Source organism: Mustela lutreola, chromosome 8 (genome assembly GCF_030435805.1).
Source record: "Mustela lutreola isolate mMusLut2 chromosome 8, mMusLut2.pri, whole genome shotgun sequence".
Lineage (NCBI taxonomy): Eukaryota > Metazoa > Chordata > Mammalia > Carnivora > Mustelidae > Mustela > Mustela lutreola.
In genome coordinates, this window is record NC_081297.1 from 92,194,127 (window position 1) to 92,209,944 (window position 15,818).

Sequence of the window (15,818 nt, forward strand, 5' to 3'; positions counted from 1 at the left end):
ATCCTATGCTGGGACATTCCTCCACATGGGCTCCAATGCCATTACCATGGTCCCAAACCCTTTTATGTCACCCTCTGTGCTCCTTCTTTCTCAGACTGCCCCCATCAGGTGGATAAGAGAAAAGTCCACTTTCCGGATCACTTCCCAGCTATCCTCTCAGCACTCAGGAAGGGAATCTGGAAATAACCAAGAACTTCAGTGCAGAAATCAAGCAGCGACCGTGAAGTCATGACTCCATAGAAGTTCCCAGAGTGTTGTCATGGGATCGTCAGCAGAGCAGGTAAACACACACACAGACACACACACACACACACACACACACATATATGTTGAATATATTGTTGAATATATTCAACAATATATTCAACATATATATTCAACATATAAATCTCATTCAGGGACTCTAGAAACACATATGTGCCCCCAAAGATTACACATAGCTTATATGTAATATTTTAAATGCAAAGCAATTACAGAGTGGAGAACAGGACTGTGTATAGAATCTAGAGTCAAGGGGCGCCTGGGTGGCTCAGTGGGTTAAGAATCTGCCTTCAGCCCAGGTCATGATCCCAGGGTCTTGGGATTGAACCCCGCATTGGGCTCCCTGCTCGGCGGGGAGCCTGCTTCTCCCTCTCTCTCCCCACTGTTCCCCCTGCTTGTGCTCTCTCGCTCTCTCTGTCGAATACATAAATAAAATCTTAAAAAAAAAAAAAAAGAATTTAGAGTCAAGAAGTGCTTCACAATGTTGCCACTTCCTCAGTGCATGGCCTTGGTCTCACCTGGTCACTTAACTTCCGAGCGTCAGGTTTTCATCCCTTTGAAGGTGATAGGGTACCTCCCCTAGTTCCCTATTAAGACATTAGCAAAAAGAATCTGTGAACTGGTAACCTCATGTGATTTATTAATCTTATTCATTTGCTCATTCAACAAAATGTGCATCAAGTATCCACCCTGTGCGATATGCTGAGAGACCCATTCAAGGATTCTGCTTTCCCAGCATTTAAGAGTTTGCTAATAGACCCATAACTATCCAGCACGGACATTAAAGAATAAATAATGAACATGTTAGAAATCAAAGACAAATGAGTCACAGAATCTCAGAAACATGACCCAATAGCTAATAGGTCTGGCCTCTATGTCATGTATCAGAATTTCACCGAGACATGAAAATAAAAAGTCCCTTAATGTTGCTTTTAAAGCAAAATAAAGATTCATTTAAAAAACTAAATTTTACATATGTTGTTTATGACTATATCTGTTGATGCCCCATACCTGACAACTGAGCACTTCAACAAGCACTTCCTAGGTCCTTACATGTGTTAGCCTCTGTGCCCATAAATTCCTCTGAGCAATCTAGGTCTGGAGAAGGTGTTGCAAGATTTTAGAATAAGGTGGGTTATATTTTCAAAAATCTCACAAAGTAAAATTTTATGCATACTAGTACACACCACATACAAAACTATGTTCACAAGCTGCTTCTTTTTTTCTCTGGAAGTCCAGCCATTAAGAGGCAAAGAAAACACTCTGTGTTTAAATGTATAGTGATTTTTTTAAAAAGATTTTATTTATTTATTTGACAGAGAGAGAGAGATCACAAGTAGGCAGAGAGGAAGGGAGAGAGAGAGGGGGAAGCAGGCTCCCCGCTGAGCAGAGAGCCCGATGCGGGGCTCGATCCCAGGACCCTGAGATCATGACCTGAGCCGAAGGCAGAGGCTTTAACCCACTGAGCCACCCAGGCCCCCTAAAGTGATTTTCTTAAGAACAATATACCATATACCAAAATGGACCATCAGAGGTTCCTGTAGGGCTAGGAGGCCAGAAAACATGGCAGATTCTCTCTCCCACTAAGCTCTCTATTTTGCACAAAACAAAGGATGGGCAAGAGGGTAGATGAGGACTGCAGGCTGGGTGGGTGTGACGTGGTAAATCTTCTGAAAGTTTTGCTCCCATGGTGGTGGGCGGGGGCTAAATTTAAATTTGCTCCCTGAATGAAATGGCAAGTTAATTAGTTTTTATCCTAGAAATGGTTTAATTCTCAGGGCTAGTTTAAGGAATTGTAGATCAATTTATGCTTTAGATCCATTAACTCTTACCCCAATACACATCTATATTCTTAATGCTTTCCCCAGTGGTGAACTTCCAACTACAGCATACCTTTTCATAAATTAAATGTTCTTCCTATGAAAGGCAAGATCTTATTTTTAACCCCCCCAATGAGAAAAACCAGGCTGGATCACCACAGGGGTCTAGAAGTGCCATCTGGATCATAACTTCTTCAGTATACAAAGATTTGAGCCCAAGATGAAGGATTCAGTGTGACTGGTGACAATCTTTTGAAAAATAAATCTACACTGTCATTTGACTCCTATTTAAATTTTTAAAAATGGTTTTTTAAAAGTCTTAGATGTTAATTTGCTACTAATCACAGCATTTCTTTTAGACCTTTGGTTTCCTTCAGTCTTAAAAAGTTTCCTACTGCTTATTTTCTGCCCTTTGTTTTATTATTTTTAATGGCTTCCCTTCTATTTTCTTTTATTTCTCTGCTTCATCTTATTGTTTCTGAATTACTCGGATCTTATTGGGTTGAATTTCAAATATCCCCTCCTCTGGTTCCTACTTTTTTCATTTTGATTTCCTATACATTACAAAATTCCAGCCAAGTTCAAAACTCATTTTGCATTCCTTCAAGGTCTGCTTTTCTCAAGCTCCATATTTTTGTGTTCGTACTCTACCCACAGATCTTCATCAGCAATTCAAACCTGATGACATTATGATTGCATCTTTAGTGCTTTTCTACTCCAACCTTATTTATCATGCCTGCATTATTTCCAAAGATAAGGTCTAGAATAACTTCAGAGCGGAGCTTGTTAGCTGTTGCGTGTGTGTGAACAGTCCACCGCTACCGAAAGATAAAGCCACTTTTCTACATTCTGGCATTATTCTTAATGTGTGCGTTTGCGGGGCTAAAATCCCTTAGCAGGAGATGGACCTGCCTTAGACTTCTCTTTTCTCTAAGCATGTTTTCCTTTCTATCTTACTTCCTATCACCTTGTTCTTGGATTGTGTGATGAAAAAATATGGCTCTCGTTTCTCTCTCCTGATTATATTCCCTTCAAATTGCTTACTTCTACTCTGTTTCTCCTTTATTTGCATTGCTCTCACCACACTGACAGGAACATGAAAGTCAGATCCATTTTCTTTGACCAAAAAGCCAAGACAGAAAGTTGTCTATAGTTCTTTCTTAGCCCTAGAGCCCCTTCAGAATTCTCACAAACCTTTTATATGTCATACCACTGCTTAGGTCATCCAAACAATGCCTCAATACATAATCTCCTTGGCAACAGTTTAAACTATCTATCTTTTTGTTCAACTGAAGTAAAATTTTGCTCTCAACATAACATGTCCGAACTCTACAAGGTCGTGGCTCATGTGGAAAGATGAGTCTAAGTCTTCAGCGTTTACTTTGCCTGTTTTTACTTTTCCTTATCTCTTTCTTTCTCATTTACCCATCCATTCTTCCATCCACTCATTCATTCACTCGAGTATTTCAAGATATTTTCTTAGGCTCTCTTAGATAGCAAGCACAGTAGTAATTACAGAGAAATATAAATAAGTTAGATACAGTCCTTGGCTCAGAGAGGTTCACAGTTTTGCAAAAGACTCAACAGGAGCACAACAGTATGAACGATTAAGTCTGGCTTTAGAAGATCATGAAGAGATTTGACGATGGATGAAAATTATATTTAAATCTTTAAGAACAGCTAAAAGGAGAAAAGAAAGCTATAACAGACAGGGGCAATGATGTAACAAAGACAAATGTATCTAGAATGTTTCCAAATATCAATAATGACCATGAAGAATTGCAGCAAAATATCCTTTTATCTGATGTTCCCACTTTGTTGTAGGAAAGTACCTACCTCAGAGAGTCACTATGAAGGTTAAATGTAAATATATATGAAGCCCTAAAAATAGCATCTGTCACATAGTAAACGCTCAAGAAATGTTATTGTCTATCACTACTGTTGTACTATAGATTATATTATGTATACTTCATCTCTTTGAAATGTTTTCTTACTTTTTTTCCTCCTGGTTCCTGGCTTGGTTCTGAATCATTATGGTTACTGAGTAAGTGATCTCTAGTTAAATATTTTATTCTGATACCCATTTAAAGAGCTAAGGTGGCTGCGATACTTTCCAGAGTAAAAGAACTAGGAGATATGACAAATAACCATAGCTGAGAAGTGTGGCATAAAAAAATTAAACTGGGCCACATCAAAAGTGATTCTCAACTAATCAGATTCTTTTGAAATTTTTGTTTTTTAAGACGGAGCCAAAAGTTGGCAAAAACAGTTCCTAAGATTCACGAAACAATCCTAACATATTAATAAGCTTTGAGATCAGTACAGAAAGGAATCCAGCTCAATATAGTCTATCTCCTGCAGCTACACCAGATGGTTCTAAAAAGTGATAGTCTGAATAATGTCTTGTAATAGTCTAGGAAAAAAAAAGATTCAATTATGATTCCTTCCTGACTGAGGTAGGATGGCATAGGAAGGTAAGGCTGATATTTTTTAATGACTTGCAGAGTACTTATTTTATACTTTATAAATCAGCCATACACATTGCTTCTTTGAACTGATAACCAGGTTAACTGATCCACTTGAAGTCATAAACTGTGCAAGAACGAATAGGAATCCTGGTCTTCTAATGCCCACGACCTATGGCTCCTTCCCCTAAAACATTCTGAAAGATTCCTAAAGAAAATTAAACTAAAAGTAAGCTAGCTAGTAAACATTTAGTTGACCAAAAAATGCAAATACTTAGGTTAACTTTTTATGTACAGTGATATGTGATAACAGACTAATACTAGCTTACTCTCTAGAGAATTGTCTTGCAATAACCTAAATGCCTATCAATATTACAAGACAGCTATTATGAATGTAAATGATAAAACACCTTTCCTTTTCAGATTTTCATGCTAAATTAATAAGAAAACAAAAGCCACAAAGACACAACAGAATAAATGCACCAGATTTACCCTCCTACTACAAACAATCATACAACTGAACAAAATATAAAAGGCAACTGTGTTCAGGCACTTGAAAACTGGCAGCTCAAGAGACAGACCCTGAGGTAATCCAGATATATAAATGAGCAGATAAAGACTTTTAATCAACTACAATAAACATGTTGAAAGACTTATAAGAAAATATGAGCTCAATGAGTGAAAAATGTTGAACATCAGCAGAGAAATAAAAGAACCGTAAAAAAGAATCAAATGAAAATTCTAAAACTAAAAATGTATAATGGCATAAATTTCAATAGATGGACTTAAGAGCAAATTTGAGATGGAAAATAAGGGTCAAAGAACTTGAAGATCCATGTAAATTAACCAAACAGAAAAACAGAGAGAGGAAAAGAGATTAAAATTAAAATGAACAGGGGATGCCTGGGTAGTGCAGTCGGTTGAGCATCAGACCCTTGGTTTCAACTCAGGTCGTGAGATCAAGCCTGGTGTCAGAGTCAGCACTCAGGGAGAAGTCTGCTTGACATTCTCTCTCCCTCTCCCTCTGCTCCTTGCACTCACGCTCTCTCTCTCTCTCTCAAATCAACAAATCTTTTAAAAAAATAAAAATAAAAAATAAACAGGACCTCAGTAACCTGTGGGACAATATCTAACACTCATGTACTTGGAATTCTAGAAAGAACAGATAAAAAGGGGGTAGAAAATATATCTGAAAAAATAGTTATAAAATGTCCCAAACTGGAAAACATCAACCTACAAATCCAAGAAGCTTAGCAAACTAAAAGCAGAATAAATACAAAGAAAACCATGGTTCGGCATATCATGGTCAAATTAGTGAAAAACAAAGATAAAGAGAAATATTGATTTACCACAGCCAGAGTAAGATGAAACATTACTTATAGGAAAACAAGAACAAGCAGAATTCCAAGAAATGGAATAACATGTTTAAAGTACTGAAAGAAGAATAAAAGTATAATCTAGAACACCATATGCAGCAAACAATACTTGAAACGTACGTGAGTGTAAAATGAAGATATTTTCAGATGAACAAAATCTAAGAAAATTAGTCACCAGCAGACTTACAAGAAGGAATAAAGAAGGAAATGATGTACATGTGAGAAAATACAGAAGACTAGTTTTGCTTAGTTTTCTTTCAATTTCTTTAAAAGACAAATGACTGTTAAAACAAAAATCACTTCATATTAAGGAGTTTATAAATAGGTGGAAGAAAAACAGTAAAATAATTCAAAGGACTAAGAAAGGCGTAAACGCCAACTGTTACGGTTTTTACTTTCATGACACATGAATAATATGAAATCTATGTAAATCGTGGTAAGCTAAAGATGCATATTATAATTGAGAAACTTCTTGAAGATAAAAAGTCAATGGACAAAAAAACAAAATAAAGTGCTCTCAAATATTTAATGAACCCAAAGGGTATCAGGAAAAAAACTGAGCAAAAAATGGATCAGAACAAATAGGGAACTAACTGCAAGATGACAGACTTAACTTCTATCATATCAAAAATTGTGTGAAATGAAAATGAACAAAACATTCTAATTAAAAAGTACAGATTCTCACAATTTGATTTTTAAAAAAGCCTATAAGAGATAGCTTTAAATATATAAACAGAGATGGGTTATAGACTGCATATATATATGTGTGTGTGTGTGTGTGTGTGTGTATATATATATATTCATAAAAAGGATGGAAAAAAGATATGCCAAGTATACATACTTAAATATCAAAGCTCCAAAATACATTTAGAAAAAACTGACAAAACTAAAGGGATAAGGAGACAAATCATATTTGGAGACCTTAACAAATAAATAAATAGATAATAATATTTGGTAATAAATAGAACAAGTAGACCAAAACAAAACAAAACCGGATCTAAAAAATATGATCAACCAACTTGACCTACTTGATATTCGCAGAATACTACCACTAATATCTTACATGACAGACTAAGATGTCAAATACTAACATGATGTTCTTTTTTTTTCTTTTTAAGATTTTATTTACTTATTTGAGAGAGAGAGAGTATGAGAAGGGGGAGGGTCAGAGGGAGAAGCAGACTCCCTGCCAAGCAGGGGGCCCGATGCGGGACTCAATCCCGGGACTCCAGGATCATGACCCAAGCCGAAGGCAGTCACTTAACCACCTGAGCCACCCAGGCGCCCTAACATGACATTCTTTTCAAGTGCCCCTGAAGTATATACTTAAAGACAGCATAAAAATGGGCTATAAATCTCTTTAATTTCAAAAGACAAAAAATTCTTACAGTGGATATTCCCTGAGCTTAAAAGAATTTTAAATTATAAGTCAATAGCAATAAGATATCCAAGAAGCACAGAATACTTGGAAATTAAACATTCTGTTGATTTCTTTTTATGTCCATTAATATTTGCTTTATGTGTTTAGGTGCTCCAGTGTAAAGGCTTATTCTAAATAATACTCTAATAACATTCTAAACATCAAGAGATATTACAAGGGAAATTGAAAGTATTTTTTAACTCAATGACAATGAAAAACCAACCAAGCAAAAAATTGGCTCTTTGAAAAGATTAATAAAATTGGCAGACTTCTAACAAAACTCTTTTCCACAGAAAGAAAGAAAGAAAGAAAGAAAGAAAGAAAGAAGATAAATAACAACAGGAAAGAAAACAAAAATGACAACATCAGAAGTAAAAAAAAAAAAGGAGGTATAACTACAGACCCTATAGACATCAGAATATTATAAACTTTTTATAAGGAAGTTTGGCAACTCAGTATATTTGTACAATAGAATACCCCTAAGCAACTCCTTATACATAGAACAACATGGATAGATCTCACAGCTATTATATTGTAGGTAGAGAGAAAACAAACACAAAAGAGTACCAACTGTATAACTTAAAAACTGGCAAAGCCAATCTATGGTGATAAAATCAGAGCACTGATTGCAGCTGGGGCAGAAGTAAAAGGAGTAGAACTGAAAGCAAAGGGGCACAAAGGATATTTCATGGGATGATGGAAAATACACATTGTAAAAAGTCATCACATTGGACACTTAACACCTCAATGTGTATAAATTTACCTCAATGAAGTTGATTTTTAAGGAATAAAATCAATAAAAATGCCAAAGTAGAGCTGTAACTTATATAAGTGTAAATTTAGTTCAAAATTTTAAAACAATTCTTCAAAACATATCTCATTCCTACTATATACATTCTTAAGAGAATAGGAACCAGAAACTATGGGTCAGGAAGTATGCTGGATGCTTTCACTTATTATACCTTGCACAGACTGTGTATGCCTTTAACTCATTATAAGGTCAAGCACAGTGCCCTGGGAGACAGTGGTGTTACAGCTGAGAAAGCAATAAATAACTCTGGAGCCAGAAGGCCTGGGTTCAAATAATGACTCTATGTGATCCATTAGCTTTGAGGCCTTACAAAAGTCACCTTTTAAGTTTCTTCGTCAACCACATGGTTGATGTGAAGATTAAGGAATATTATTTTAAAGAATCTGGGAAAGCACACCACAAATACAAGTTTTATTACCCAGAGCAAGTACTCAACAGACACTGCTTAAGTGAAGAAATGCAAGAGATAAGCATGGACAAGGATATAAGCAGATAGAAGAGATGGGGAGAGCATGTTCCTACTCACATTTTTCTTCTGCGGATGGATGGGGTGGAGGACAGAACAGGGGCTTCTTGGCATGATGACTTAATACCACGTTCCTATGATGAGCAGTAGGTGCAGAGAAGACGATAGGGTTGGCTGACCTCTCAGAATGAATATACTTTCACTGTGACCTGGATCACAGCACTCTAGGCTAACAATCCCTTGTCCTGGAGAGGAGCATGAGAAGGGAATTACCTGGGTACTTAGGACACCAAGGGGCTTCGCCCAGGCTCATAAGAGCTACAGCAAGGCTTCTGTTATTGCGGGACTTTGAAATGCCAACATAACAGATGACCTGCTGTTTAACATGTTCCATTCCTCCTTATCCTTAGATTTTCAGAGATTATGCTTGAAACGAGACAACCAGAGCAGAGATCATCTGGATGCAGGAGCAATGAGCAGAGCAATAGCTCCGTGAGTGCCTAGCAGGCTGATTTTCAGCAAAGCTCCAGGGACTGACGCTCGGTCTGACAATACTCAAAAAGTATACGAGTCTAAAAATCTAGAGGGGGGCGTGCTCGCTTCAGCAGCATGTACACTAAAAGTCTAGAGGCGGGACTACACTAGAAGCCCAGACTGAAGACCTGAGAAGTCCTCTATCTTCACCCATGTATGGAGCCACTAGTAAGGCACCTCAAAATTCAATACTTGATCACATAATGGTGTGCTACGTCACCTGGAAGAAGTTGCAACAGAATGCTGTGGGGGCACACAGAAGAGATACGGAACCAAGTGGTGAGGGGGGAAGCAGTATTGGGGAAATGGTCTTGAAAGAAGGGACACCTGTGCTGGAGTCAAAGAGGTGAAGGGATTACTCAGGCAAAAGGTATGCCAGGCAGGGGGCGCAGCGTGTAGCAAGCCATGAAAGGTCCAGATGGTGCCTTCTGAAGAGAACTACAGGGAATTCCATAGAGCTGGAGCATAAGGAGTGAAAGGAAAATGGGGAGACACAGGCAGGGTGTTAAGAAGGACCTTTTCTGGGACGCCTAGGTGGCTCAGTTGGTTGAGCAGCTGCCTTTGGCTCAGGTCATGATCCCTTGCTCAGCAGGGAGCCTGCTTCTGCCTCTGCCTGCCATTCTGTCTGCCTGTGCTCGCTCTCTCCCCCTCTCTCTCTGATAAATAAATAAAATCTTAAAAAAAAAAAAAAAAAAAAAGAAGGACCTTTTCTTAAAATCAGGCTGAAGGAATTTACATTTTACCTTGACAATGAAGGGAAGCCACTGAGGGATATATATATATTTTTTTTGAGTGGGCAGGGTGACCACTCTCTGACAGTGGGGTGACCCTGACTCTCTGACAGTGATGGGAGTATGGGGGGTCTAGGGGGTGGAGAGCGCAGCTTCTGGTGAAGACTTTGTGTGTATGTTTTGTTTCTTGTTCATGGAAATAATTATATTTCCCTCACATCTTGCTGAAGAGAAGGCCGCTCCTCCCATCACCTCTCTCTTCATAGGCCCTATACCTTCACATTTTCTTATGTTTTAAAAGAATCATTTGGTGGCAAGATTACATAAAGCCCTCCAGCTTCTGAAGTGCCCTGCTGGCAGATATCAGCTCAAGTGGACAGATGCACAGGTATGTTCCCTTGTTTCCGACTGGGTCTGGAGGCTGTGTAAGCCACCAAAGGATTTTAAACAAGCAGGACCAAAACCCAATTCGTATTTTTAAGGGACCATTCTGGCAAAAGTGTGGGAAGCAGACGGGAAGGGGACAAAAGTGGAGACAGGGGGAGTAGCGAGGAGACAGTGGTCCGTGTGGGGCACGGCAGTGGCCGGAGACGGCTGCACGCAGGACGGAGAGATGCGTTGGAGACAGTACGAGGCAGAATTCTCCAGACTCGTTCACTGGTTTACAGGAAAGTGAGGAAAAGAAGGAATCCAGCCTGACCCCCAGGTTTCAGGCTTGGATGTCTGAACGGACAGGTCTGCTGTTCAAGGAGATGAAAAGGAAGTCAACCTGCTTTTGAAAGTATAAAAAACAACGATACGGCGCTACCTTTAAAAAGAAAAATTAACACAAACAAAAGCACAGGCTGCCTGAGCCAGTACAGATGCACATCTCTGAGGAAAATCAAACACTTAAATTCACAGAGAGGAATAAGTCAGAGTTAAAGAAATTCCTGTCTAACATATGTTGATGAATGAATAATCAAAGAAGAAGAAGGAGGCAATTCGCTAACAAGAGAGCCATCTACTGCCTTACAAGAATAGTGCAGCGAGGAAATGCCACCAAAAAACGTGCGAGGAAGCCAAGTTTGTGACCAATGCACACTGCAGTGTATTCACAAAATAGCTGAGTCCTCCCAACCAAATTTCCAAGTGGTTAGCCCGTTTTCACTAATAGCCAAATCTTTTAACTTACTTTATTTCTCTGAAAAAATATCAATTCCATAGCTATCGTCATGTGAATATAAACACTTACCTGCCATCATTGCTATCATACTGGCTTTATAGACGTTAGTAAGAGATCCAAGTTCTCCTGTTGCTAAGATGGTTTTCAGATGAGCCTCCCCACAGGCCTTGCGAAACTGACGGATCTCATCATACAGGGCTGGGGGAGGAAATAATTGAAGCAGTTACAAAGCAGGCAAGTGATAACATAACTTGGCAGCCATGTGCAGCTAGTAGAACCCATCTCGGATTTAGGAAACATAAAACATTTGTCACTTTCTAAAAATCACCCCAATTTAATATCGCCTAAAGCATTCTGCTGCCATTCACATCCTGTTACAAAAAGTGCTTGGTTAGCTACCGTGGAACTTTCCACGCCCCTGCCCAAGGTCCAGAGCCACGCAGCTTTTTAAATATCATTATAATGACATGCAAATGACAAATAATTTCTACCTCTCCCATATGTTGGTTAATTACAAGAAAAAAGATATTTATCTACCATATATGGGGGTATACCATTTTGCAAACTAAAGAAAAAAAAATCCTCAGGTCCTTATTAGTTCTTCCATTCACACATAGTAAGTTCTCTTGTGAGATGATAAAGCAGGCCCATCCTGAGAGCTCTGCTAATGACAATAAAGATATAACCACCTTCCCCACGATCTGTCAGGGCATGTCTCTAAATATCTGATGAGAAAGCATTGAGCCCAGCCTGGTATGCTGGATATACGTGCACAAAGCCAGTTGGAAAGAGACTCACAGGTGCAGTCTTGACTCTATTAACCCCTGAACCCAGTGGCAAATCTGGTTTTTGAGGGCTCCACACAGCACCCTGAAAGCAGCTTGGTTAAAAATACACATAAACAGGGTCACCTGGGTGGCTCAGTGGGTCAAACCTCTGCCTTCGGCTCAGGTCTGGGATGGAGCCCCACATCGGGCTCTCTGCTCAGCAGGGAGCCTGCTTCCCCCCTCTCCCTCTGCCTGCCTCTCTGCCTACTTATGATTTCTGTGTCAAATAAATAAATACAATCTTTAAAAAAAAAAAAAAACTTTGGTCATTTAAAAAAAATACACATATACAAAAAAAAAACAAAAAACAACAAACCTACATTGAACAACAACAAAAGAATCAAGGGGGAAAACATTTCATATTCAAACAAAGTTGATAGACTTTTAGTAAACAAAATTCCTATGAGTATGAGATTTTTGAAAAATTACATAACACAGTCTTCTGTCATGATACCAGTGATTTTGGCTTTGACCCTGAATCAGGCCAGCTGCTCTTACTCCTTGAACTTGGGCTATTAACAGAACTATGGGGCTTTTTTGCTCCTCCGCATACACGTATATTTTGTAGGATATAAGCATATGAACAAAACCAAGCAGGAAAGAAACATTCTTAATAAGGATCAGGGTTAGGGTAAGCAGTTTTCAATGCAGACATGAGATGTCCTAAATTCACAGGCTTCCTAAAGTACATGTAAAAGACTAAAAATTAGATACAAGTCAGCAAATGCAGTCAAAACCATGAAAACTGTAACAAGGTGAAGAAAACCCGGCTTCCCAATCCTGGAAAACCTGAACGTAACTTGCAGCTCCAAGTGAAAATACAAATAAAAGCGAATATTCTCTTACAGAATGCTTGGTAAATTTTAGTGTTTGTCACTGACATGAGCTAGCACCCACAGCAAGTTTTTCAAGAAAGGACCGAGTAGTTTCACAAATCCCTAATAATCAGTGGTTTGGAACATTAGAGATGATCTGAGATCCTACACTACCTACCTCACCCTGCCCGTCCTCCAAAAATCGTGAGAAGTCATCTCATCCATATATCCAGGACGACAACATGTGTGGGAAAGCAAAGACTAAGTGGCAATAGCAATTTATATTCTTTTAACTCAGGGAACGAATCTTGGATGGAATGACATTTCTCAAGTTACTGAATCTAAAAACAGAAAGTTGTTTGCTAAGAACCAGTGACAAGGAAATCTCTTGATCTGAAAATTCGAGAATGCTAACTCAGAGTTAACTCGCAACTTAATTAATGATTTTTCTTGCACAGAACAGCGTTGCCATCAAAAGCAGGCTCGAGCGTCAGACAAATGCGGATTTAAAACACAGCTCCGACCCTTCCCGCACAACCTTGGGCAAGTTAGTCTCTCAGCCTCAGTCCCCTCCCTGAAGTGTCATTAATAATACTTACTTTGTATGGTTATTATGATAATTAAAAGAGAAGATACATACAAAATACTACACATTGTCTGGCTGATTGTAAGAGCTCAGAAAGTTAACCATGATACTTAAGCTCAGAATTCTAGTAAAGTGAGTTTCAAGTAAGTGTAATAAAAGCCAAATCTTATTCATGGCCTGACCCAACTTCTTCTTCTTCTTCTTCCTTTTTTTTTTTTTTTGGAAATTTCGGGTAGACTTTTATTTATTTTATAATTTTTTTTTAACATATAATGTATTATTAGCCCCAGGGGCACAGGTCTGTGAATTGCCAGGTTTACACACTTCACAGCACTCACCATAGCACATACCTTCCCCAATGTCCGTAACCTCACCACTCTCTCCCTACACAGCCCCCCGACCCAACTTCTTATATGGTACCAAAACCTTCTTCTATGGATTAGCACTTACAACCAGTGTGTCATCATACAAGGCTTGACAATATTTTATTACAACATTTGTTGAGATGAAGCCTGATCTGTATAAAATTCTTAAAACAGTGATCCCGACCACATTTATGAATGGAATTACCAGCCTTTTTCTAAAGAGTATTACCTTTGATATCCAGCCAATTTTTTCCCCTACCATGAAAATAACCGCCCCCCCCCCCCACAAAAGAAAAAAAGAAAGAAGAAAAGAAAGAGAGATGTATTTTATGACTCAATCATCAGCCCCCTGGAAGTGATGCTCTATAATCCATGATCCAAACTGGCCACTCAGCATAACTGGATTTAAATGAATACGTAACCCAGTGCCTTCTCATTCTCTAACTGCCAACTCCTTAAATCATTTTTCTGACCTATTTTACCACATAACAGGCTCCAGCTTTTCTGAGCAAGTACTTTAATCTTTTGGGTTCCACACTGGAAAGTTGGTCATTTTTTTTTTTTCTGTTACTATTCTGCTTAGAATATGCTAGAGCAATTCAATCAAAGAGCATACCAAACCTGTCCTTCATATATTGTGGCCTGGGCTCCATCAAGCAAATGCTTCTACTTGGGCCTCTGGATCTTCCCAAGCAATGCAAAGGTGACAATGTAGGCAGGATGTTCCTTAGTGTTACTACTTAAGCATCACCAATGGCAGCACATCCAAGAGCCCCATGACCCAGGGCCACCTGCCAGCAGTGGCAGCACCAGAAGTGGCCCCAAAACCCTCTCCCCATGGCACATCTGGCTGTATTCTCCGCTTCCCAGTTTTTCATGGTCCTGCTGGTTTGCCAAGCTTGGTTCTCCAGACTTCTTTTTTTTTTTTTTTTTTTCAGTGTTCCAAGATTCATTGTTTATGAACCACACCCAGTGCTCCATGCAATACATACCCTTCTTAATACCCAGCACCAGGCTCACCCATCCCCCCAACGCCTCCCCTCTAAAACCCTCAGTCTGATTCCTGGAGTCTGTAGTCTCTCACGAGTTATCTCACCCTCCGACTTCCCTCCCTTCACTTTTCCTTTTCTTCTCCTAATGTCCTCCATGTTAATCCTTATACTCCACAACTAAGTGAAACTATATGATAATTGACTTTCTCTGCTTGACTTTTTTCACTCAGCATAATCCCCTCCAGTCCTATGCCAAAGTTGGGTAGTCATCCTTTCTGATGGCTGCATAATATTCCACCGTATATATGTCCAGGCTTCTTACTGACTCAGTGAGCTATATTCTATGTCCTCCAAACAGATGCCTTTTCCATTTAACTTAATCTGAATTGATTTCATTAGTTACCAACTCAGAATTTTATATAAAAAATATTTACTGAGAAGTCTGCTACAGTGTGGGACAATAGTATGGGTGCCCCACTACCTGGATTCATACCGCAGTGCCAAAACTCATTTGTTGTTTGATCTGGACAATTAACTCTTAAACTTTGTCTCTGTCACCTTTTCAGTAAAATGGGGATGATAGAGGTATACACACCTCAAGGAGTTATTTGAAGCATTAAGTAGGACTATATGTATAAAGTGCTAAGGACAGTTTCTGGTACATAGGTTAATGCTCAAGGAATGTCAACTACTAGTTTTCCTGCTGCTGGCCTTGGTGGTCATTACTGCTGAGTGCTTATTAGGTTCCAACAGAGAGGGACTTACAAAAACAAGGGATACTGTGACTTACATTTCTTGAAGAACATAAACACAACCTCTTTGGGGCCTAGAAAGCAGGCTGGGGGAAAATGTTTACTACATCAAAAACTTTTTTATTTTTTTAAAGATTTCATTCATTTATTTGACAGAGATCACAAGTAGGCAGAGAGGCAGGCAGAGAGAGGGGGAAGCAGGCTCACCGCCGTGCAGAGAGCCCGATGCGGGGCTCGATCCCAGGACCCTGAGACCACGACCGGAGCCGAAGGCAGAGGCCTAACCCACTGAGCCACCCAGGCACCCCTCAAAAACATTCTTTTTTTTTTAATTTTTTATTTTTTTTAAAGATTTTACTTATTTATTTGTCACACAGAGAGCGAGCGAGAGCGAACACAGGCAGAGAGTGGAAAGCAGAGTCAGAGGGAGAA

At 39.1% G+C, this 15,818-nt stretch overlaps 1 protein-coding gene across 1 annotated transcript in view; it reads right to left on the reverse strand.

Annotated features, from left to right (window-relative positions):
- Positions 1 to 15,818, reverse strand: part of DERA (deoxyribose-phosphate aldolase) — a 116,495-nt gene that overhangs the window by 34,481 nt on the left and 66,196 nt on the right. Inside the window, exon 6 of the mRNA XM_059185956.1 lies at positions 11,119 to 11,247. Coding sequence (XP_059041939.1) covers positions 11,119 to 11,247 — 129 coding nt within the window. The remainder of the gene's footprint in view (positions 1 to 11,118; positions 11,248 to 15,818) is intronic.